Source organism: Bubalus bubalis, chromosome 14 (assembly GCF_019923935.1).
Source record: "Bubalus bubalis isolate 160015118507 breed Murrah chromosome 14, NDDB_SH_1, whole genome shotgun sequence".
Classification (NCBI taxonomy): Eukaryota; Metazoa; Chordata; class Mammalia; order Artiodactyla; family Bovidae; genus Bubalus; species Bubalus bubalis.
Window position 1 is genome coordinate 3,613,456 of NC_059170.1, and position 26,385 is coordinate 3,639,840.

The window sequence follows — 26,385 nt, forward strand, 5'->3', positions numbered from 1 at the left end:
ACACACACACATACAAAAGTCATCAGAAAAATATACATCAAAAAATTGGCAGGTGTTCAAGGGTGGCAGGGCTTCCCTGATAGCTCAGTTGATAAAGAATCCGCCTGCAATGCAGGAAACCCCAGTTCAATTCCTGGGTCAGGAAGATCCTCTGGAGAAGGCATAGGCTACCGACTCCAGTATTCCTGGGCTTCCCTTGGCTCAGCTGGTAAAGAATCCACCTGCAATGCGGGAGACCTGGATTCAACCCCTGGGTTAGGAAGATCCCCTGGAGAAGGGAAAGGCTACCCACTCCAGTATTCTGGCCTGGAGAATTCCATGGACTGTATAGTACAGTCCATGAGGTCGCAGAGTAGAACACAACTGAGCGACTTTCACTTTCACTTCACTTTCAAGGGTGGCAAGATGACAAGTGTGTTAGTGAATACAGATTAAGCTGCTGTAACAGAGAAGCTCAGATGCCAGCTCACACACGGTAGGGGTCTGTGTCCATCTCGCATAACTGTCCAGAGATCAGCAGGTGGTCTAGGCAGATAGGCAGCGTGTTCTGGGAGGTCGTCTGAGGGCTGAAGTTCCCTCTAGTGTCGGTGCGTTGGGCACATATCCACCGTCCGCAGCCGTGATGACCTCACGTGTTTGTTCACTTCCACGTCTTGGTAACCGCTGGCAAGACAGGTAGGAAGAGAAAAAGTAAAAGTCAAGAAATTTCCTTTTAGGAAAGGAACACGTTTACCTTCTCTGCCGTTTGATTGATGATGACTTTATCGCAGAATCACCCCTGGCTGCAAGTGAGGCTGAGAAATGTATTCTTAGGCTGGTCAGCCATGATCTCAGAGACTTGAGTTTTAGGCTGTGTCTGTTATGAAAAAGAAAAAAGAACAAGTGGGTATAAAAGACAATGTTTCTCCTTTTTACTTAGCTGCACTTTAAAATTTGAGCTATTTTTAATTGATAAGGAATTCATATTCACTGTCAGAAACATTAGAAAATCCTAATAAAATAGAAGCAGTTCCCCGTCTCCCAAGATGCCAGCTCTTTGCCAGCTACCCATCTAGCTTTCTTCATTATTATCGTTTCTTTGTTTGACTGCGATGGGTCTTGGCTGCGGCCTGTGGGATCTAGTTCCTTCACCAACGATTGAGCCCTGGCCCCTGGCATCCGGAGTGCCGAGTCTCCTCGGCTGAACCACTAGGGGAGCCCCATCTAGTTTTACTTTTTAATTGGAGTATAATTGCTTTACAATCTTCTTTTAGTTTCTGCTGTAGCACAAAGTGAATCAGCTATGTGTGTATATATATTTAAGCATATATATATAACATACATATCCCCTCCCCCTTGAACCTCCCTCCCACCCCGCCACCCACCCTCTAGGTCATCACGCAGCACCAAGCTGAGCTCCCTGCGCTGTACAGCAGCTCCCCACCAGCTGTCTATTGGCAACTAAAACCCATCCGTCTAGTTTGGGGGGGAGTTTCAAAACATTCTTGGGCGACTCTGCCTTACTCTTTTCTTAAGGCCGCGGGAAGTAAGCCTTTTTCCTTTCTCATTTGCTCCCTGCTGCCGCACGCGCTTGTCTGAAGGCGACAAGCCCCACAAGTGTGAAGTCTGCGGCAAGTGCTTCAGCCGGAAGGACAAGCTGAAGACCCACACGCGCTGCCACACGGGCGTGAAGCCCTACAAGTGCAAGAGCTGCGACTACGCGGCCGCGGACAGCAGCAGCCTCAACAAGCACCTGCGCATCCACTCGGACGAGCGGCCCTTCAAGTGCCAGCTCTGCCCCTACGCCAGCCGCAACTCCAGCCAGCTCACCGTGCACCTGCGCTCCCACACGGGTAAGTCCCCCGTGCGGCCCTCGCCCTGCGCGCCCACCGGCCTGGCGCTCAGGCACCGGCACCTTCCGGCGCTGAGTCACGACCTCGGGCAGGGAACTGGCGCGCCAGTTCACCCCCCACTGTGCCGTCTTGCTCGTCATCTGCTCAGCAGCATCTTTCTCTGTACAACAGGGGAGGACAGTCAAGTTCCAGCTTTATGCATTTCTTTAGTAACTCACCCACTAGTATTTAATCAAGAAGGTGCTCTAAATGAAATAGAGATATAAAATGCCTTTTTAGTAAATGTTTGCACAACATGTGGTTAGACATTTCAGTGATTTTTTAAAGAATACTCATCACTTCATCATGGGACAGCTTGATGGAAAAACTCAGCAGAGTAGGTAACTTAACAAATTATGTACGTTTTCCTTTTAGCAAGTGTGTGTCTGTTAGCTTTTGATTCATTGATGCTGTGTAACAACCACCACAAAATCTCAGTGGCATATTATTTTAGTAAAAGCACTCACTGCTCACATACTTCAGGTCAGCAGGCGGTTCGCTAGACATTCCATTGATCTTGGCCGGGCTTAATCATGTATGTGGGAAAGGCCAGGTGTCCACTGACCTTGGCTGGGCCTCTGCCGGCTATCCCCCTGCTTTGGCTGGGTCAGTCTGGCTCTGTCCACATATCTCATGGCTTCCTTCTGGGACCAGTGGGCTACTCCAAGCTTGTCCTTCTCAGGACGATGGCAGACAAAACAAGCATGCCCCTATGTGTAAGCTCATTGCAAGCCTCTGCTTGCATCCTGTTGGCTAAAGTCAGTTACCTGATTGGACCTGGTATCAAGGGGTGGGCTGAACTCACCCACAGTGGAGGGTCATCAAAGGTTACATGGCAAAGGCCGTTTTCACACCAACCAGAGTTCACTCCACCATCATTCGCTTCTCTCTGACATGCAGGTGCATTCTTGCTCTCCCCAGACCCCCACAAGTCACATCTAATCATAGAATCAGCTTTACAGACCAGGATCCTATAATCTCCATCAGGTACAGATATGGCTTCTCTTGACCTAGAGCCTTTTGAATTTGAAATAGAAAGACAAGTTGTCTGTCCCCACACTCCCAAAAATTGCAGTGAAACACAGTCAGAATACTGAGAATAATCCTGCCATTCCAAGGGGAGGAAAGGGAGGCACTTGGCAGTCACTGGTCCACAGACTTCTGAACTCTCTCGGGAAACGTGCTTCCAGGTCCCCCCACTCTGAGGACAGGGAGTGTTTCTTGAATAAGCGTTGGCCTAGCTGCCTGGCTTTGGGCTCTGTCCCCTGCAGCATCCTGTGCTGGCCTTCCTTCTCCACTTCTGAAAAGGAGTGGAAACGTACTTTTGAGAAACTTTCTCCACCTGCTTCCATCCTAGAGAAACTTGGGATCTTTCTGGATTTTATTTTACTCTAGACTGGTGACGCTGTTGCTAGTAGAGCTGCCTTAAAAACGCTGTGCATCTCCTGTGTATCCGTGTGCCAGAAGCCACACCCGTACTCCTCTTGGAGACTTGCCTTTCTTCTAAACCTAATTATAGACACTTTGGGCATGTAGCCTTCTGGAGGTTGAAACCAGTGAGACTTTTGGGAATCCTTGTCCAGCTGAGAGGACTTGGCCAGCACCAGCTTTATTTGTCTGGAGATTTTAACCAGGACCCTTAGGCTTTCACCCCTCTTTCTTCATTTGTCCTTCCCTCAGAGATCAGCTCCTTGGATATGATCTTTGTCCCCAGGCTTTTGTCTTACTTTGAAAATCTTTTGCTGGTTGGAGACGAGAAGTTTCATCCAGACCAGCACATCTTTGGCTTTCTATATTGTCTCTAAATTCCGTCTTGAAATGGCCTGTTCTTGTTCGAGTTTGTTTCTTTCCTATGGGACCTTATCAGACACAGCTTGTAAGATACTTTCACTGTTCTGCTTAGAACTGATCTCTTTGCTGAAGTCCAAACTTCAGCGGGTACACTTTCTATCTTCTGAGTCACAACAGGCGGCAGTTTTACCAAACGTTTGCCGTTCGGTGCTGGCCATTGCCTGCTTCTGCCCGCCGCCCAGGCCCATGGTCAGCGCTACATAGTTTCCTGTTAAGGCAGCACTGTGCTTCTGGACACTGATATGTGTCTCAGCTGTCTAATGTCACAGTGATGCTGTGTAACAAAAGGCCCCAGAAAACCTCGGTGGATGCAGCAGCGTGCCTTCCCTGCGCGTGTTCAGGGATCAGCTGAGTGTCACCTGGTCAACTCTGCTGGTCTTCGCTGGGCTCACTTACAGATCTGAGAATCTGAGGGCTGTGGGCTGGATGTCCAGTGGCCTTAGCTGCAGCAGTCCAGCTCTGCTCTGCCTCCTTCTGGGACCAGCAGGCAAGGACAGGATTGACCCTGTCATGGCAGTGGGTGACAGAGGTGCACGTGGGCAAAGCCTAACTCACCAGCCCTGGTTCAAGGCGCTACTTGCGTCAAGTCTAGTTGGCACACCATCCGCCAAACCCAGGGACGCGACTGAGGCTATCATCTGGGGGTCATGGAAGGTCACCCTGCCCCTGCCGGGACAGCCTGCATAACCACATACCTGGAAGAGGCCGTGGCTGCAGAGAGGGCTAGGAGGTGGGGACCTCTGGGGACATTAAGACTATAGCAAGTTAAGACGTTGGCATGACTGGTGGCCATTTGATTTTCTTCAGAAGTCTCTCCCACCTGAGTTAGGGGCACTGAAGGATGCATTTACCAAGGTGGGTCAGAGTCAACTTAGGAGGGAAAGCTTGCCATTTATAGTAGCATATTTAAGTGGGTCTAGAAAAGGTATATTTTCTAAAAATTTAACTGTATGCCACTTACGCAGTGTCTCCATGGAACATTCGTTTCCCTTTTATAAATCTGTGGCACTTGTAAATTTTTATAAGTTGTAAGATTAATAGGAGTTTGTTTTTAGCTTTTCATCTCTTGGATCAACTACCTTGTCTTAGCAGCAACCTGAACTCAAGAAAGCTCTGTCAGCTTAAATACGTCAGTTGCTTATCCATTGAGCACCATTCATTGAGTCCCACCAGGTACCAGATACTGTGGGGACCAGGTAGTGGGCAGGAACGAATGTAGTCATTAGCTTTGAGAATTTCTGGTCCTGTGGGACTGGTACTAATATTTCTGCCTCATTTAAGAAATTAATTTACGGTTAAAAGGAAAAGGACTTCCCTGGTAGCTCAGCTCGTGAAGAATCCTCCTGCAATGCAGGAGACTGGATTCTATCCCTGGGTCAGGAAGATCCCCTGGAGGAGGGCATGGCTACCCACTCCAGTATTCTTGCCTGGAGAATTCCATGAACAGAGGAGCCTGGCAGGCTTTGGTCCACAGGGTCGCAAAGAGTCGGACATGACTGAGCGACTTTCACTTTCACTTTAAAAGGAAAAAGAAGAAAATATAAAAATTTTTTTAAAAAGGAAAAAGATGATGAAGAGATTTAAAGCCTCTGCTTTCATGTCAGAAAGTGCTGTCAAGCTCTGCAACTCAGCTATGAGATTTGGTTACCTGGTTTTTCCAGGTTTGACCTTTGCTGGTTGCTTTGAAAAAAAAAAAAAAACGGCAAACAGATGGTCACTAGTTGGGGCAATGATGTAATTGGAATGCCTAGTAGAACATTCTGGACCAACAGCTCTTCCTCTGAAGTCACAGACACCTCCACCCCGAGGTCCATGAGTAGAATTTAGGAGGTCCGTGAACTTGGATGAGGCAGAAAATTACATCTTCATTCTCACTGATCTTACCGGATGTGATGTGTCCTTCAGTTCTGAACATGGGCATCCACTCTGATTACAGTATGTGTGACCTTGTTGATAGAAGTCCCAGATCTTTTTATTGCAAGTATTTTTGATAGATCGAAATATAGTTTACTTTCTTCTCTATTTAGAAATTATTGTAGTCCCTAGACCCACCACTGGGGCTTGTCACTTCATGCTCCAATAAAGCACACACTTTGCCAAATCACAGATTTTTTTCTTTCAATTTTTGGTAACTTCCAGTACAATTAGTTTCCCGTGTCTTCCTATTGATTTTTATTTTAGTTTACCTTGTGCATTTCAGACTTCCCTGGTGGCTCAGACGGTAAAGCGTCTGTCTACAATTCGGGAGACCCAGGTTCGAGCCCTGGGTTGGGAAGATCCCCTGGAGAAGGAAATGGCAATCCACTCCAGTACTATTGCCAGGAAAATCCCATGGACAGAGGAGCCTGGTAGGCCATAGTCTACGTGGTCGCAAAGAGTCGGACATGACTGAGCGACTTCACTTCACTTTGTGCATTTAAACGTTGTCCTGAGAAAGGGTCCACGGATTTCACTGCCCAAAGGGGGCCCCATAGCATGAACAAGGTTATGAGCAACATTCTAAGGCAGAAGTCAGCAAACTTTTTCTTTTTTGTTTTAATGGTTTTATACATTTATTTATGGCTATGACGGGCCTTTGTTGCTGCATGTGGGCCGTCCCTCGGTGCAGTAAGTGGGGGCCACCCCACAGTCGGGGTGCACTGGCTCCCACTGCAGTGATGTCTCCCATGTGGAGCGCGGGCTCTAGGGCGCAAGGGCTCAGCAGTTGCAGCGTGAGGGCTCAGCAGTCACAGCACACAGGGCTACTTGCTCCAAGGCATGTGACATCTCCCAGACCAGGGATCGAACCAGCATCTCCTGCCTTGGCAGGCGGACTCTCTACCACCAAGCTACCAGGGAAGCCCAGCAAAGTTTTCCATCAAGAGCCAGATAGTTAATACTGTAGGCTTTGCAGACCACACAGCCATCTGTCACAGTTACTCACCTCTGCTGTTGCGGCATGAAAGCAATCATCAACAACACATCATCAGACGGACGCGACTGTGGTACAATAAAACTTTATTTACAGAAGTGAACTGTGGGCCAGATTTGGCCCATAGTCTGCATTCCTTACATTCCTTGTTCGAGAGTTTTGTGTGAATGGCCTTAGTGGCATTGTAGTCATGCAAAGCGTTGTTTGGTTTGGAGCAACTTCATTTTCTCAAAGCTGGTTTAATCTGCTCCCCGCCATTGTTAATTGCATTTATCGAGCATCTCACGACGATGTTATAGGTCTTGTACCAAAAAGCTGGAACACAATCCCAGTCTTTTAAGTTTATGGTAAGAAAGCCTTGGTCGTATGTACAGATAATCACCCAGCACCTAAAAATACCAGCTGGAACCCGAGCTCTGCCGCGCACCCAGTGACTGTGAACCAGCGATGCAGCCCCTCTAGGCCTCAGTCTCCTCATTCATAAATAGTGCTGAGAGTATCATTGACGGTGGTCCCCACCTCATGGGAATGTCGGGATCTTCAGATGAGACCATTCTTGTGGAATGCTCAGCAGGGCACCTGCCTTCCCAGAAGCCGCGGAAGACTCTTAGCTGCTGTTTCTCTTGCTCAAACAGCATTGCAATGGGTGGGCTCACCAATTTGCTTCAGTTATCAGACGATTGGGACTTGGCATTCACTGAGGAAATAAATTTGGAATATCCGTGTCCTTTCAGATGTTTGCAGTTGCGCTTTTCCTGTTCATCTTTCACCGAACATGAATCTTAAAAAAAAAAAAAAAATCAAGCAGCTGGATTTTGTAACTCCAAGAGTAAAGAACGCAGCTGGCGATGTGGGATAAATAAGTTGCACGCAATAAACACATCTTTAATGATAAAAATCTACATGAAGTATAAGCGGGGCATCTCAATCACTGTAAAAAGGATATTCTGATGAGTGAGCACGGAGCTGACTGATTTGAAAATGTACCCTTGAATCTGTTACAACACGTAACTCAATGAGAATCAACGGATTATACAAAATTATACAACTGTGAACGGTTCCGTAGCAGAGCGAGCACATTAACCGTAGGAAGAGCTAGCCTGATTGTTTTAAAGGATACACTGAGCGTATTCACAAATCTTATTTTACGGGGCACGATTAAGCAGCTTGATTTTCAGTCTCCATTTTCCTTCCGGGTATTATGATGGCGGTGGTGGGAAAGTTTGGGGAAAGGAAAGAAGTCCCGGACCCCTCTTTTTTTTTTTTTTTCCTCCCAGGGGCTGCTAGGAGCTGCAGTTAGAAGGTCTCCAGCCGCCCGCCTCGGTTTACGCGGGTTTCTGGTGTGTGCTTCGGGGGGATCCGCTGTGGTTGTTGCCTGCCTGTTCTTATCGAAACTCACCTTGTGTTGACAGGGGACGCCCCCTTCCAGTGCTGGCTCTGTAGCGCCAAGTTCAAAATCAGCTCGGACTTGAAAAGGCACATGCGCGTGCACTCGGGGGAGAAGCCTTTCAAGTGCGAGTTCTGCAGTGTCCGCTGCACCATGAAGGGGAACCTCAAGTCACACATCCGCATCAAGCACAGCGGGAACAGCTTCAAGTGTCCGCACTGCGACTTCCTGGGGGACAGCAAGGCCACGCTCCGCAAGCACAGCCGGCTGCACCAGGCCGAGCACCCCGAGAAGTGCCCCGAGTGCAGCTACTCGTGCCCCAGCAAGGCCGCCCTGCGCGTGCACAGCCGCGTGCACTGCCCCGACCGGCCCTTCAAGTGCGGCCACTGCAGCTTCGACACCAAGCAGCCCAGCAACCTGGCCAAGCACGTGAAGAAGTTCCACGGCGACGCGCTCAAGAGCGAGGCCGCGGAGCGGAGAGATGTGGGCAGGTCGAGCGGCCGCCAGGCGGCCAAGCTGGACGCCAAGAAGACCTTCCACTGCGACCGCTGCGACGCCTCGTTCATGCGCGAGGACTCGCTCCGCAGCCACAAGCGGCAGCACAGTGAGTACGGCGACGGCAAGGGCGCCGACGTGACGGTCCTGCAGTTCCAGGTGGACGCCGGCAAGCCGCCCGCCGCGCCCCTGGCCGTGGGGCACCTCCAGGTGCCCCTCCCGCCCACCCCGGCGCCCCAGTTCAGCGAGGGCAGGGTCAAAATCATCGTCGGCCACCAAGTGCCCCAGGCCAGCACCATCGTCCAGGCGGCGGCGGCCGCCGTGAACATCGTGCAGCCCACCTTGGTGGCGCCGAACCCCGAGGAGCTGCGGGGCAACAGCCGGCTGCAGATCCTCCGCCAGGTCAACCTGATCGCGCCCCCTCCGCCCTCGGGCTGCCCCAGCGAGGCCGCGGCGCTGCCCCAGCAGGCTGTCCTGCTGACCACCCACGACCAGACGGAGGGCGCCACTCTGCACCAGACCCTCATCCCCACCACCCCGGGCGGCCCCCAGGAAGGCTCTGGCAACCAGACTTTCATCACCAGCTCGGGCATCACGTGCACTGACTTCGAAGGCCTGAACGCCCTGATTCAGGAGGGGGCCGCTGAAGTGACCGTGGTCAGCGACGGAGGCCAGAGCATCGCAGTGGCCACCACGGCGCCGCCCATATTCTCCACGTCCCAGCAAGAGCTCCCCAAGCAGACTTACTCCATCATCCAAGGAGGTGCCCACCCAGCCCTGCTCTGTCCCGCGGATTCCATCCCAGACTAGAGCTTATAAAACAAAAGAAAGGGGGGGGAAAGGGAGTGACACAAAAAAGAAGTCAGAGAATTCTGTAAGAGGTTTGCTTTTACTGTTTTCAAGGGCTGTTGTGAAAAACGCCTCGCCCCCAAAATAAATTGCAATTTTATACTGCTCACTGTAATTTTTTTACGCTGTGATGATTTTGAGACCTCTGAATCACCATATTGTAACTGCTGTAGAGTCTTCAGTGATCCCAACATGATCCCATTTAGGGGTTGGAATGAAATGAGTAGTGAATATATCTGTTTGCTTCCAACTTGATTTCCCAACTTTAATAAAGGATTTTTCCATCTCATTAAATTTGTGTAGTAGATGGTACTTCTCAGCCTGTTGTAAGCTTCCATTCTGAAATCCCCCAAGTGTTTGGGGTAATCAATCGTGTTTTAATACATGGATACAAATCTGTTGGCATGAAGGACCATTTTCTACATAATGCTACATGGATATTTGACTAAAACAGCTTAGTGCAAATGAAGGAGGGAGAGGAAAGGTTTCCTAATAAGTTGATACATGATTCAAACATAACAAATGTTAATGATCTTTAGAGTCACCGTATGATTTGGGTTATTGGGGGGTGTGTTATATAATTAAAGAGAACTTGAAGAAGCAAAGATTCTTAGTCCTCTCTCATGAGTAGTATGTAAGCGTCTTACCTTCTTCACAGTCAAATATGTGTGGTGCCTAAAGTGACCCAAATAACGTTTTTATTTTAAAACTTCAGAGTGACGAACCTGACATTTCTGTTTAGATGCTAATATAATGCAAGTTCCTATTAGCCTTTAGGACAATTTTCGAGGATACTGTTGCGTTAGATATTAATATACATGCAGTTCCAGGGATCAGACAAACGAGATTGGAAAAGCATCTATGTTTTTCCGAAGTGTGGGCTGTACAGAGAGGAAAACTCAAATTTTACTGTTTTGAATTGAAATTCTGTGTGATCAGTAGGTGGCGCCAGAGAGTAGTCTCAAGCCTCCGTACTTCAAAGACCGGAGGCTTCCCTGGGTCTCAGGGAAGGGAAAGGCTCAGATGGTAAAGAATCCACCTGCAATGCAGGAGACCTGAGTTCGATCCCTGGATCGGGAAGATCCCCTGGAGACGAGAAGGGCTACCCACGCCAGTATTCTTGCCTGAAGAATTTCAGACAAAGGAGCCTCGAGGGCTACATAGTTGATGGGATCGCAGAGTGGGACACAACTGAGCAAATAACACGTTCACTTTGAAAGACCTGAATTAGGGTCTTCATCTCTGATTTCCAGCTTCTAGCATTATCTCCAACTCAGGATGGGCTCTTAATAAACCCTACATGAATGAAACGTGCTGTCACAGAGCATCAGCAAGGATTGGTCAGGAGGGGGGTTACACTTGGGAGAGAAGCATATTTAAAGTGAGAGAACATTTTAGGTACATTTTTACCAGAGTCATCAACACTTTAATTTCCCCAGCACAGGAACTTATTCAAATTCTCATGCATATCAACTCACTTTTATATAAAGATATTATCCCCCCTTTTTTTGTAATAACAAACTAAGAAACTATGCACAATGGAGATGCCAGAAACCTTAAGGGTTGCCTGTTAGAAAGCCAGCTTTCCATAAGACACACAGAGTTCAAGCTGGGTTTTGTCTTCTATTTTTGACCCCTTCTGTTTGAACACAGGCTTGATAATTCATATATCTTCTTTGCCAGAATTTATTTTCATATCAGCAATGGTAATAATGCATCATTAACTGTGGTTTGATAAGAAATCAAAACAACTTGCAGTTTACTCTTAGTATTTTAGTTATTTCATCACTTTAGGATTATTGCTTGCAGCTCTTTGAGAAAATATTCAGCCACTAAATTCTAGCTGGGAAACCCTCACGAACCTATGTTCTACATGGTTCTTTTTTCCCTGTGTGCCCCTTGTTTCAACTCTTAAATGATATTTTTCCTGCTTATAAATGTTATATAGTCAAGATAGAAAACATGGGAACCATGTTACAACTCTTCCTCCAACATACAAACAGGTTATGTCCTGATAAAGCCATCGTTAAGCTGAAAATATTACTAAGTCAAAAATATCATTAAGTCAAAAATTCATTTAATGCAGCTAATCTGCCAAACATAGCTTAGCTTCACCTACCTTAAACATGCTCAGAACACTTATATTAGCCGGCAGCTGGGCTAGTACAAGGCCCAACAAAGCCTGTTTTGTAGCAGGATATGGACTATCTCATGTAATGTATTGACTGCAGAAACGGACAGCCATGGGTTGTAGGGGTACACAATGGCTGTAGGTGTATCACTGTCCATCTTGGGGATCCCATGGCTGTGTCACTGCCACTGCCCAGCCTTGGGAGAGATGGTCAGACTGCAGAGTGCTAGCCAGGAAAAGAGCGAAATTCAAAGTACGGTTCCATTGAATGCATATTGCTTTTGTACCATCGAAAAGTTAAAAAAATTCTAAGTTGAGCCATCGTATAAATTGGGGACCATTTGCATATATATTAAGAAAAATTCAAAGACACAATTTTTACTACCCAATGTAAAAATTGTGACCATTTTGCTGTACTTTCTTCTCTTCTCTATTTTCTGTGCTTGTGCGTGTTTCCTGCTCCGGTTGCAGAGCTGGGGTTGAATTGAGCACACTGGTTTCTCTTTATATACTGTACTTGTCTTTATACCATTATATCTCCACAGAGCTGCGGCTCTCCATTTACTAAGGCACATACACATACATGCATATACACACACGTGCATATTTGGATTTTTTTAACAAACTACAACAGGAAAACTTGTTCTTCATGACAAACTGTATATAGAGCTGAACAAAAACCAAGACCATAACCTCCAGCCTGTTCTTACCCCACCCAAGGTAAGTGAGTTCTCTAACTAGGAGAGGTTTGTCCTTATTTTTGTAGTATGGCACTATCTACATTTCTCTCTGCTGTGAAAAATGAAAGTGTTAGGCGTTCAGTCATGTCTGACTCTGCGTGACCCCATGGACTGTAGCCCACCAGGCTCCTCTGTCCATGGGATTCTCCAGGCAAGAATACTGAAGGGGGTTGCCATTCCCTACTCCAGGGGATCTTCCCCACCCGGGTATCAAACCCAGATCTCCAGATTCTTTACTGTCTGAGCCCCAGTAAAAGTCGTTCCTTATTTTTATAGTGTTACACTGTGTACATTTCCTTCTACCTGGCTCTTACTGTCCCACTTACTAACAGTACCGTGTGTCAGGACAGCAACGCCTAACTGTTTTTAAGCAAAAGACAGAGTGTGAATTACCATGTTGTAAACACCCACCTCCACATTCGTGGATATTTGGGTTGTTTGGGGGTTTGTCTCCCATCACAAACTGCCATAGTAAATGCCTTGCATAATCCCTCGTGTTCGTTTATGCTTTATTTTCTTTCTGTAGGTTAGATTTCTCAGAGTGAGTGTCAGTGAGTTTCTGTAGTTTGCACTTGCGTAGACTCAGATGACTTTTTCAAAATTCAAAAAGTATCACTTTGATGGCTGGGATATGAGCCCCAGCCATCACCAACCTCGGGTGTTACTGATCTTTTGAGGTTTAGTCGATCTGACATGTGAAAATGGCAATCAGGACTCTGCATTCCCCGAGCTTGTGCTTTGATCTGCATCTGCCTGATGCCTCCACATAGGCTTGTGATTATTTGCATTTTTCTTACCTATGAACTTTAAACTCACATGCTCTCATTTTTTTCCTTGGGTTCTTGGGCACCCAGGACATGAACCCCATGTCTGTCACATGGATACCCTTTTTCATTATACATTCCTATGAAACTTTCCAATTTTTTTCTGTAGTTAATGTTCTATTTGGATTTTATATCTCAACCTGATATATATTTTGGTACTACAGACTTTGCAAAAGGGAAAAAAAATTCATTTCACTCTAAATTTTCAAATCTGTAGTATGTAATTCCACTTAGTTTAGTCTCTTAAAATTATTTAGAATCTTTGGTATTTTTTTGGTCTCACAGCTTTCTGATTACCTTTTTTGTTTGTTTGTTTGTTTGTGGGGTTTGGTGAAAGGTCTTTGGGGTTTTTTGTTTGACTTTTGGTTTGGTTTTGTTTTTGTTGTTGGGTTTGGGTTTTTTGGGTTCTGTTTTGTTTTGTTTTGTTTGTTTTTGGTATTTTCAGTTTTCTCCTTAGGTAGTTTGCCAAGAGTTTATCTTGTTGTTTGTGTAAAAGTAAAGCTTTTGCTTTTATTTATTCTTTCTCTACTCCTCCATTTTATTAACTTCAGCATTTATCTTTATTTCAGTATTGCCTTTATTAATTCTTTCCCCTGTTTTTCTTTCAGTTTATTTTATTAGTCTAATTTCCTATATTAAGTTCAGCCTTATTTTCAGCCTTTAATAGTAAAAGTATTTAAACCTATATATTTTCCAGTATGACTTAAAGATCATTTTTTTCGAAGTTTTAAAATCATGACAGTCATACAAATATAAAGTGAACAGACATTAGCAATTTTATTTAATTCATTAAGTAATGAAGGAATCAGTAAGATGTTACAACAGGTTCCAAGGAGAATTCAGTGAATGAACACTTAAACAGGCAATCAGGAATACTGAAGTGAGTTCACAGATGCAAAATTGGTCAGTGTCTACAGGGCAACCACCAGCTGCATTCCACCCACAAAGTCTGTTTGCATTCTTACATGTTTTTTGCATTATCGTATGTTTCTGTAACTCACAAAGTTGTAAAATATCTCAAAAACACTGACAGGTGTTGACCCCTATAGAATTAGGGAATCCCAGGCCTGGGATCTCTCAGGACCAGCCAGTAATCTTTTTTGCCTATTTCCAAGTCTCTCAGAAATTTTCTTGACATCCATATCTCTACAGATTTTTATATGAAGTGTCTTTTCAAAAATTTCTAGATTCTTTGTTATTCCAGTTTCAGGGTTGGTTGGTTGGTTTGGTGGGTCAGGGGGATAAAACCCAAGAGGTTTATTTCTTATTTTTTTAAGTAAGTACAATTTGTGCAACTACATTTTGGGTTTTGATATTAATGTTTTGATCTGAGAATATGACCTGTAGAATATGTGCTTTGGGTAATTATTAGTTTTCTTTATGGCCATGCACATGACCAATTTTTGTAAATGTATGATGGAGATCTATGAATTAAGCATGTTGATTTTGTTATTCAGATTTTCTGAATCCCTCTTAGTTTTTGTCTATTTGGTAAACTTTGAAATAAGTATTTTTAAACCTTTCACTATCATGTTTTTTTATCAAGCTTTTCTTGTATTACTGTGTTTTAATCTATTTTGTCACATGTTTGATGCATATAATTTTGTAGCTGTGATGTGTTCTTTGTCAATTTTACAATTTATCCATTATGTCTGATCTTTCCATTTAAAAGCTTTTGGCCTTAAATTATACTTCATTTTGTGACAATATTCTAAGACTTATTTTATATTTTATTATATTTGCTCAGTTTATCTTTGCCCACTCTGTGGTTTAATATCTTTCTGTAATAGCATCTCTTTGTCTTTGGTTGGAAAATTCAAACTGTTTGCATTTATCATAGTAACATATACTTAGTATTATTCATTTCTGTCTTATTTAATATTTACTAGTTATTAAACTTTGTGATTTTCTTCTTTTCCCTTTTTAGCTTTTCACTTTGTTCTCAATAGTTCTTAAATATGTCTCCATTCTGCTAATAGTTACTTTCTAAACTTTAGTGATTATTCTTAAATTGCTTCCTCTACTGTTATATCAAATATAAATATTCACCAGGCGCCAACCTTGCATTAAGAATCTGCGTCCTCCTAAGAGGAGACTGTTGGACCACATCTCTTTCTACACCCCCCTCCCCAAATCCTGGGTTTTGCTGAGATAGCTTCTGGATTGTTTACTTCCAGGCTTTTGTTAAATTTTACCCTACAGAATGTCCCTTCTGTTACAATTCCCAAATTACCATCATCCATTGCTGCTGCTGCTAAGTCGCTTCAGTCGTGTCCGACTCTGCGTGACCCCATAGACGACAGCCCACATGGCTCCCCCGTCCCTGGGATTCTCCAGGCAAGAACACTGGCATGGGGTGCCGTTTCCTTCATCCACTGAGATATAATCAAAGTTACAACATTCATTATTCACCATAGTGTCTTATACTCTTTTTCTGTATTTCATATCTTTACTCTGATTTTTATCCTTATTCCATTAATCTCCTGAGTATATTCCTCAGAAAGGTCACATAGGTTGGTATTTCTTTTGTCCTGGCAGAGGAATAATACCTTTGGACAGAGGGTTCTTTTAAGTCATCTTTAAAATCTGTTCTCGTGGAGATGAAAAGTTTGATACTGATCTGATCCAGTGACCGGCAAAACTGAGATAGAATGGCAGTGTTGCTGGGGGGAAAAGTCGGGAAGTCTCTCATCTCAGCCAATCAGATTGAAAGAACCAGTCTCTGAGCCTTCCAGATCTGAAGCTAATCATTTCATCCAAATACTCAGCAATAAAATTATGGTTCTATAAATTGAAACACATTTTTTATGCCCTTTGACCATAGGGCTCCAAGCTTTAAACATTTCTTTACATCAAATTATCATTAGAAACAACTTTTTGTTGTTGTTATGTTGTAAACATGTTTTGATAATTAAAATTTTTAAAATTTACTGATAGGCCTAGTTTTTAATCAGCTTATATATCTGTGATGAACATTACTGAAAAGTTTTTATCAGCTGCTAGAATCAGGTTTCTTTTTTATTGATGTAAATAAACCCTGAGAAGTCTCAGTCACATAGGTAAGGATGTGGACATAGAAAGTGTTGTTTCAGCAATGCTTCTCAATTATTTAAATTCCTTCTGAGTTAAATGATCATACAACGATCAATCATAATTAATTGGGTCAATTTTGTTAAAAGCAAAGAACTGAAAACCCCCTGAGCTTTCCTTCCCAGCGGAGCACTGACTCTCTTGGCCTCGGCACCGTCAGTCGCCTTCTGGGTGCGTTCTTAGATGGTCAGTTTTAGGGGAACGTACACTTAGAAGTGGAGGATCTGAGAATTGATTTCCTCAGTCATGCCCACACAGCTCTTGAGAAATCTTTCTATATTCCGCAAACACAAGAACCCCAACTCAAGGCCCTCGCTATGGAGCAGGGTTTAGCAAACTTCTGTAAACCAGAGACAACAGTGAAGGAGAGGGTATCGTTGTGTTCCGACAAAACTTTATTTATGGACATTGACATCTGAATTTCATATAGTTTTCAAGTGTCACAAACTATTATTTTTCTTTTATTTTTTTTCCAACCATTTTTTTAAAATGTGAAAACCATTCTTGACTCACAGACCACACAAAAACAGGTGTGTTGGGCCGTAGTTTGCCGACCCTTGCCCTAGTACACCTGCACATGGGAGGCACATAACAGACTTTTGTTAAATAAATAGCAACAATGATTTTCAGTGATAAGAAGCTAACATCTACTGACTCAGGATATGCCATGCACGCATGCACGCTAAGTCACTTCAGTCATGTCCGACTCTTTGCAACCCCATGGACTGTAGCCCGCCAGGCTCCTCTGTCCAACATGGTGCTAAATGCTGAACGCAGTTATCTCATCCTCCTAACAGCCCATAAGAGAGGCACAATTATTACCCACATTGTGCAGAAAAAGGTGTTTCCCAATTTGCCTGGTGTAAGAATCACCTGGAAACAGTGTTAAAAAGGCCACAGCCTCAGCCCAGCTCTGGGAATACCAATACAGAGCACCTGTGAGGGGGCCTGAGACTCTGTGTTTTAGAAATAGCACCGCTGACTGTTTTTCTGATCCAGACAACATGGGAAATACTAAAGAATCAAAGGCTCAGAAAAGGTAAGAAACCCACCCAAGGTCACACAGCAAATTCCCTTGTAATGTTTCAACCAACAGCCCACGCTCAAATCACCTACCCCCATTCGAATCAGCATGTTGTCTCTGGTCACGACCTTCATCCAGTCTGGTAAATCTGGGATTCTTCTCTACCCCCACCCACCCCTGGACCTCCCTGGAATATTAAATGGGACTGGGAAGCTGTTGCTGGTGTGCCTGCCGCACCCGCCCCAGATGTGAGTGACAGATGTGTTTTGCTGCATGTTGGTTCACAGCTATAATTTGGGAAATTCAAGGGTAGAATCTTTGCTCTGAGCTTCTCACACACAGAATAAGATCTGTGTTTGATCTGAGAGAGTAAAATATAAGACTGTTAGCATTCTTCCAAAAGGAAAAGGCCAAAAAAGTAAATAAGCAAATGGTGCTCCTCGGGGAATGTTAGCTCCTGGGAGAGTTGTTTATTTCTAGAGGAGCCATACCACATTTATATCATGTATATAAAGAGACCGTGTAGTCCATTATCCAGTCTGGGACAGAGAGATGCGGCACTGCTGATGATGAGGACAGGAGAGCAGGTCTAAGTAGCTTCCAACATGCCCTTAGCACTCATTCCAAGGGAAGCCCAAGCCCAGAAGCTGTAAAATAACGCCTAATGCTTTGCCCTAGAGATGGAAGACAGCAACACAACATGAGGCAAAGGGCAGAGTTTCATATCCCACGGGTCTGTTTTCCAAGAAAAATAACAAGTCACACGCCACAGAGCTGATGGAGTTTGAGTTTTGACCTAATGCTTTAGAGATAAATGTACTATTACTATAAATGTATCATCTTTATCTGTTTATTCTCCGCCATGTGACTGTACTCCTATTTCCAATGTTAGCAGGCATAGTGGATTAGATTTCTATTTCCAACCCGGCACCCCCTCCCTGGGACTGAGTCATCCTTACTCACCGTCGCCCGTTAGTATCGTGGAGGGTAGAGCGGCTGCCTGGCCCCGTTGGCTCTGGGTGAAGCTTTGTGATTTGCTCTGGCCAATGAAGCCGATGGGAAGAGGGGTTCTCACTGTGTCTGTGCAGCTTGGCTCTTCCTCTCGCTCTCTCGTGACCCGTCACGAGAAGAACATGCCCCGTGTAGATAAAGACCCAAGGAAAAACGAGCAGCCACATGGAGTTGACCTGAACCTAACCCAACAGAGGCACAGTGACTCCCAGATCCGTGAAAAAGAACACAAAGATTTGTTGTCAAAAGCCATGGAGATTTTGAGGTTGTGGCAGAGCAAAAGCTAACACAGGAGACCATTTGTGAACGTCCTCAATTTACGATTGTCTACTGAATTGCCCTAGCCCGCGTTTAGCGTTTACCTGAATAAGTAAGACAATGTTTTCCCTACAATACCACTTTAAAGTCACTTTCAACACAAGTATGATGAAAAAAGTATTTGTCCTTATAAACTGTGAATGCAAATCCAGCTGGTCTCTCCTTCACATCTTACCTCCTTTTCCTTTTCCTTTTTTTTTTTTTAATTTTTGTGAGTTCCCTTTTTTCAGAAAGGCAAAGAAAACTGCCCAGAGGACTCCCCACTCGGCCTGCCCAAGACCTGTTAGTCTCCCTGTGGGCATCTTTGGTTCGAAGTAGCATTTTCCCTGCTGGCTCTGAGACTCAGCGCATTCCAGAAGATACATGAGAGGGACAAAGCGCTGGAGATGCTTCAGCTTTTAAGAGAGTTTACACCTTTTCTTAAAGAGGGTTCCATTCACTTCTACCTGACTCTAAGTTACTATGTGTCTTCAGAAAGATCAGCAGAGTTCAGGTTAATTTGAAAGATTTTTATGTTGAAGGATCCATGAGAACTTAAAATTTTTTCAGTATTAAAAGTTCTTGCAAGTTAGTAAGTTGGCAATCATCTTTACAGAGCTTCTTTCCACCTAATCCAGTGTAGACAGCATGCATGCGTGCGTGCTAAGTCACTTCCGTCGTGTCCAACTCTGTGACGCTATGGACTGTGGCCCGCCAGGCTCCTCTGTCCATGGGATTCTCCAGGCAAGAACACTGGAGTGGGCTGCCATTCCCTCCTCCAGGAGATCTTCCCAACCCAGGGATCGAACCCAGGTCTCCACATTGCAGGCAGATTCTTTACCATCTGAGCCACTAGGGGTAAAAAAAAAAAAAAAAAAGTGGGTTATATGAAGCAGTTAGAGCTCGGTCTATGAAGAACACGTGGATATCATTCAAAGCCCACGCAAGCCTGGGTTGTACAGCAGGCCCATGGAGAAGTAGAACATGGTTAAGAAGAAAGGCTCTGGAGTCAGATCAATGTGGGTTAGAATCCCAGCTCCGTGTTATCCCAGAGAATGAAAATGACCCAAACAAGTGATGTAACCTCTCTGAACCTCAGTTTTGTCTTCTGTATAATGTGAGGTAATAACCATGCCTGCCTTGCTGCTGCTGCTGCTAAGCCGCTTCAGTCGTGTCCGACTCTGTGCGACCCCACAGACGGCAGCCCAGCAGGGTCCGCCGTCCCTGGGATTCTCCAGGCAAGAACACTGGAGTGGGTTGTCATATCCTTTTCCAATACATGAAAGTGAAAAGTGAAAGTGAAGTCGCTCAGTCATGTCCGACTCTTAGCGACCGCATGGACTGCAGCCCACCAGGCTCCTCCATCCATGGGATTTTCCAGGCAAGAGTACTGGAGTGGGGTGCCATTGCCTTCTCCAATGCCTGCCTTATAGTAATGTAAAGAAGAGTTAAATAAAATAATACATGTTAAATAGAATAATGCATGTTAAGATACAGAAAATTAGCAAAGGGAAGAAGAAAGGGAGAGCGGACAAATTAGGAGAGTGGGATTAACAGATACACATACTATATGTAAAACAGATAAGCAGCAAGGATAAAGAGTAATAGCCATATCCATTATCTTATAATAACCTGTAATAGAATATAATCTACAAAAATACTGAATCACTATACTGTATACCTGAGACTCACATAATATTGTAAAGCACCGTACTTCAATTTAAAAAGAAAAACAAAAAGAGTAGTATATGTTAGGTACCTAACACATGTGAAAAGTGCTCAGTTGTGTCCAGCTCTTTGCGGCCCCATGGACTATACAGTCCATGGCATTCTCCAGGACAGAATACTGGAGTGGGTAGCCTTTCCCTTCTCCAGGGGATCTTCCCAACCCAGGGATCGAACCCACGTCTCTTATGTCTCCTGCACTGGCAGGCGGGGTCTTTACCACTCACAGCACCTGGGAGGCCAGTGCAAACCAGAAGAAGTCTCAGAGCTCACTCACAAGAGCAGCATTTCCGCAGAGGTTTCAGCAGTGCCTGCTGGCAGCAGCGGCAGTTTCTGGGAGCAGTGGGGCCCAGCTTAGGGGTTTCCAGCTTCAGCAGCCCAGACAGCCCTGCAGCATGCCGAGTGGACGTGTCTCGTTCAGTACCTCATTGTGGCCCGTCTCCCTGTCTCCCTGTCGCCCAACCTGTGCTCTCAGCTCCCTCACACGCTGCCACCCTGTCTCCCTGTCGCCCGAGCCGTGCTCTCAGCTCCCTCACACGCTGCCACCCGTCTCCCTGTCGCCCAAGCTGTGCTCTCAGCTCCCTCACACACTGCCACCCTGTCTCCCTGTCGCCCGAGCCGTGCTCTCAGCTCCCTCACACGCTGCCTGTCAATTCCTGATCTGGTGCGGTTGGCCAGCAGTTTCTGTTGCTTGTAATCAATGAACTCTAATTGATTCACTCCCAAAGACAGAAGCTCTGGTGGGATCTGTGGTCACTGGTCTTTTCTGAGGACGCCAGTTGGGCAGAATTTGGGGCTGTATCAATGTACACGTCGTTGCTTAGACTCAGCCCTTGCACTTAGCTAAAAAGCCAGCTCGGATGTTTTCGGTCTAATAGTGCAAACCTTGTTTCCTTTAAACAAAAAGATGCCCCTACCACCACCAGGGGAGTTCTCCTTCCTTCTGAGAGCTTGACGGGTTCCAGGGTGTGAGGGCCGGCCTTCCTGAGGGGAGGGCATGTGCCCCATGCCTGGCCAATCACAGTGCCCTGTGACCTTGGTCAAAGCTATCAGTCCAATAGCAAAGGTTAATCAGTGAGTTTATCCTATAAGGCAACACAAAGAGTTGCTGGTTTCCACAGAAATAACTGACAGTAAATATTTATCATCTCTGCTGCAGCCCCTCAGTTCTGTAGTTCTAGCACAAGAGCAGCCACGTGAAGTGAAGTGAAAGCTGCTCGGTCATATCTGACTCTTTGCGACCCCATGAACTGTAGCCCACCAGGCTCCTTTGTCCATGGGATTCTCCAGGCAAGAAGACTGGTGTGGGTTGCCATGCCCTCCTCCAGCGATCTTCCCGACCCAGAGATCGAACCCAGGTCTCCCACATTGCAGGCAGGTTCTTTACCCTTTGAATTACTCAAGAATCAGCCACAGATAAATATGTAAATGAGTGCAGCCATGTTCCAATAAAACCTGATTTACAGAAACACACAAATGAGCCATAGCTTGCCAACCCCTGGCTAAAGGATGGGTATATGACCCAAGACAAGCCAATCAGGCACTTTGTAGATACTCAATAAAATCAATAGATTATAATTTGTATTTTAAAGTATTTTATTTAAAGTTTTTATTGCATTTTAAAGTCGTTTTTAAAGTTATTATAGTGTAAGGGTAGTAGGTAGATGGCTGTCGATGATAATAACAATAACTAATATACTTGATTCTTTATTGTTGATCCCTTTACATATATTTCCCTTTTAATAGAAAAGCCATTAGAGTTAGGTAGAATTATCATCCTTATTTTACAGATGAGGAAACTGAGGCTTGAGGAGGTTAAGTTCAGTTTAGTTGCTCAGTTGTGTCCAACTCTTTGCAACCCCATGAACCGCAGCACGCCAGGCCTCCCTGTCCATCACCAACTCCCGGAGTTCACTCAAACTCAAGTCCATCGAGTCAGTGATGCTATCCAGCCATCTCATCCTCTGTCGTCCCCTTCTCCTCCTGCCCTGAATCTTTCCCAGCATCAGGGTCTTTTCAAATGAGTCAGCTCTTGGCATCAGGTGGCCAAAGTATTGGAGTTTCAGCTTCAACATCGGTCCTTCCAATGAACACTCAGGACTGATCTCCTTGAGGATGGACTGGTTGAATCTCCTTGCAATCCAAGGGACTCTCAAGAGAGGAGGTTAAGAGACTTATTCAAAATCACACATCTCTGAAGAGCTGGACTCGGGTGAGATGATGCGTGTGAGATGTGTTCACACTTGCTCACCCGGCGAGCCTCTGTGATCACTGACACCATCGCAGCCATGACTGCCAGCACCACTGATGCGTCTCAGGTGAGGGGAGGTTAGGTCACCTTCCCAGACCAGGCCTCGGACCTGCTCTGGAAATGCCCAAGTTTAATAGGAGAGAGGGGAAGAAGCAACAAGGGCTGGTTTCACTACACCCTGTTGCCATCAAAGCCTTCGCGTCTCCTCCCTACCCACCTCCTGCTCCAGCATTCCGCCCGCCTCGAGCCGGACAGGTTTCTCGCAAGTGCCGTGGCTGATCTCTGCACGGTCTGTTCCCTCTTTGCCTCATTTCTCTGTCTGCCTGAGACCTGCTCTTCCTACACTTCTGGGGTTATGAGTCTGCCTCCTACATGAAGCTTTGCCAGGCCACTGTCTTTATCCTACTGTATGGAACTGTTTACTTATTTTCCCTCTTGCCTACTCGGTGACTTCCTTAAAGGCTTACTGTGGCATTCCTAGAGGTCGATAGCGCACCTCACACTCGGATGGAACCAAATGAATTTTTGTTTAATGACTGGTTCTGGAACAAGTGCTAGTAGAATACGTCAGAGTCAGGGAGACTGTGCGCCATAACATCAGTTCAGTTCAGTGCAGTCCCTCAGTCGTGTCTGACTCTGCGACCCCATGGACTGTAGCCCACCACACCTCCCTGTCCATCACCAACTCCTGGAGCTTGCTCAAACTCATGTCCATCTAGTCAGTGATGCCATCCAACTATCTCATCCTCTGTCGTCCCCTTCCCCTCCTGCCCTCAATCTTTCCCAGCATCAGGGTCTTTTCAAATGAGTCAGCTCTTCGCATCAGGTGGCCAAAGTATTGGAGTTTCAGCTTCAACATCAGTCCTTCCAATGAACACCCAGGACTCGTCCCCTTTAGGATGGACTGGTTGGATCTCCTTGCAGTCCAAGGGACTCTCAAGAGTCTTCACCAACACCACAGTTCAAAAGCATCAATTCTTCAGCATTCAGCTTTCTTTATAGTCCAACTCTCATATCCATACATGACCACTGGAAAAACTATAGCTTTGACTAGACGGACCTTTGTTGACAAAGTAATGTCTCTGCTTTTTAATATGCTGTCTAGGTTGGTCATAGCTTTTCTTCCAAGGAGTAAGCGTCTTTTAATTTCATGGCTGCAGTCACCATCTGCAGTGATTTTGGAGTCCGAAAAAATAAAGTCTGACACTGTTTCCACTGTTTCCCCATCTATTTGCCATGAAGTGATGGGACCAGATGCCATGATCTTTGTTTTCTGAATGTTGAGCTTTAAGCCAACTTTTTCACTCTCCTCTTTCACTTTCATCAAGAAGCTCTTTAGTTCCTCTTCACTTTCCGCCATAAGGAACTTATGCATATTTTATGCATATGGAACTTATGCACATCCATAAGGAACTTTCTGCATATCTGAGGTTACTGATATTTCTCCCAGCAATCTTGATTCCAGCTTGTGTTTCTTCCAGTCCAGCGTTTCTCATGATGTACTCTGCATAGAAGTGAAATAAGCAGGGTGACAATATACAGCCTTGACGTACTCCTTTTCCTATTTGGAACCCGTCTGTTGTTCCATGTCCAGTTCTAACTGTTGCTTCTTGACCTGCATACAGGTTTCTCAAGAGGCAGGTCAGGTGGTCTGGTATTCCCATCTCTTGAAGAATTTTCCAGTTTGTTGTGATCCACACGGTCAAAGGCTTTGGTATAGTCAATAAAGTAGAAGTAGATGTTTTTCTGGAACTCTCTTGCTTTCTTGATGATCCAGTGGATGTTGGCAATTTGATCTCTGGTTCTTCTACCTTTTCTAAATCCAGCTTGAACATCTGGAAGTTCTCGGTTCATGTACTGCTGAAGCCGGGCTTGGAGAATTTTGAGCATCACTTTGCTGGAGAGTGAGATGAGTGCGGTTGTGACCTAATGTGTGGACACTAACCGAGCCTGAAGATGGCAGTGGGGCTGGGTGATCTCAGTGTCACCAGGAAGGAACTGGAAACGCATTTTTCTCAAGAGCAGGTAGGATAACTGAGCAGTCCAGGCCTGCCACACCCAGCCCCACAGCTAGACGTTCAGAATGCTTACTCTGGGAAAACGTTCCTTTACCTTCAGGAACGTCCACACCTGTGGGGGCCAGCCGGTGAGTCAGAGGCTGTTTCCACCATAAAGGTCCTGATCCACATTGTTGCGTACACAGCATCCTCCTCCAGTATTTCATGCTCATCATCTCAAATTCTAGTCCATGCAGGGGAGGGGCTGGAGTGACGGAGGAGAAAGGAAAGGGGAGGAGGAACTGAGGATCTGTATCATGGTTATTTCCATTTTCAGCTAACACTGTGTCCCAGTGACTGCGGGCTGCCCAGGTGGCGCTAGAGGCAAAGAATCCACCTGCTGATGCAGGAGATGCCAGAGATGTAGGTTCAATCCCTACATCATGGAGGAGGAAATGGCAACCCACTCCAGTATTCTTGCCTGGAGAGTCCCACGGACAGAGGAGCCCGGCAGCCTATGGTCCATAGTGTCGCAAGGAGTTGGGAGTCAGACACGACTGAAGCAACTTAGCACCAGTGACTATTTAACTAGCTTCTACTTTATTTTTTTAATTTTAATTTAAAAAGTTATATATCCTGACAAAGTGAAGTGAAGTTACTCAGTTGTGTCTGGACTCTTTGCGACCCCATGGACTGTACAGTCCATGGAATTCTCCAGGCCAGAATACTGGAGTGGGTAGCCTTTCCCTTCTCCAGGGGATCTTCCCAACCCAGAGATCAAACCCAGGTCTCCTGCATTGCAGGCGGATTCTTTACCAGCTGAGCCACCAGGAAAGCCCAGTGGCTCAGCTGTGTATGCTATATATCCCATATATGCTGCTAGGGATATAAATTAGTATGGCCACATTGAAGGAGAGTTTAGCATTTCCTAAGAAATTCCTCCCACACTACATTTCTCAAACTTACCATGCATGAGACTCACCAGGGGATTTTGTTATTAGTAAGATGCAGATTCTGGGCATAGAGAAACGTACACATGTGAATCAGGAAACCTGTGCAAGAATGTTCGTAGCGCCATTGCTCGTGATTACAAATTGGAGACCACCCGTCGGCAGTGGGTGTAGATGAAGTGCGATATGTTCACAGGGCCACAGTGAACGATCCACAGCTGCCTGCAGTGACGTGTTGAATCTCACAGGCTTAAAGGAGCACGGGAAGGAAAGTCAAGTCATACCGTTCCACGAGCGGCAATACTAAGCAACGTATTTAGGTGATGGAGCTGTTTTTAAACAATGCACAGAATTAGAGATTGTGGAAGCAGGTGGCTGAAGGAAGGAGAAGCTGAGATGGAACGCGTGAAGGGCGTCTTTAGTGCTAAGAATCTTCCACTTCTTCCTGTGTTGATGGTTATTCAGGTGTCATTCCTTAAATTGCACGTTTATGTTTTGTACATTCTTGTACGTGTGCCAAATTTAAAATTTTCAAAGTTAAAAGAGTGAAAAGGCATATAGCCAAGATGTCCATCACTCAGACAGCTGCGTCACAAATACTGCTCTCGTGTCTCCAGCGATAACTCATGTTACCACCAAGCTGGTCTCCTCTGCATTCACAGGTCTATGCGAGAATGTGCATATATGCAACTGTGTTCAATTTTATCACAATACTACTGCGTGTGTGCGCGCGTCTTGAAGAATATTCCATCCGTGCACAGGGAAACTATTTTTATGGTCACAAAGAATTTATTCCATTGTATGATATAACCATAATTTAGTAATTTTAATTATTAACTTTTAACCATAAAGTAGTACGTGAACCCGCTCCTCCCTATTTAAAAAAAAATATTACTGAGTATAATGTTCTCTTAGGCATACCTGTGGATATTTTAGGCTCTCCAATCCTTCCCCTTCCAAACTACTCCCTGCCCATAGCTT

General features: G+C 45.3%; 1 protein-coding gene across 3 annotated transcripts in view; it reads left to right on the forward strand.

Moving 5' to 3' along the window:
* ZFP64 (ZFP64 zinc finger protein) overlaps positions 1 to 26,385 on the forward strand; it is an 80,177-nt gene that overhangs the window by 23,709 nt on the left and 30,083 nt on the right. For 2 of the 3 annotated variants that reach the window (XM_025263271.3, XM_025263272.3), the window contains exons 5-6: positions 1,581 to 1,832; positions 8,046 to 9,658. In XM_025263271.3, coding sequence (XP_025119056.3) covers positions 1,581 to 1,832; positions 8,046 to 9,325 — 1,532 coding nt within the window. In that variant the 3' untranslated portion in view covers positions 9,326 to 9,658. Of the gene's footprint in view, positions 1 to 1,580; positions 1,833 to 8,045; positions 9,659 to 26,385 lie in introns of those variants that run through there. The other variant, XM_025263273.3, reaches the window with a different exon arrangement.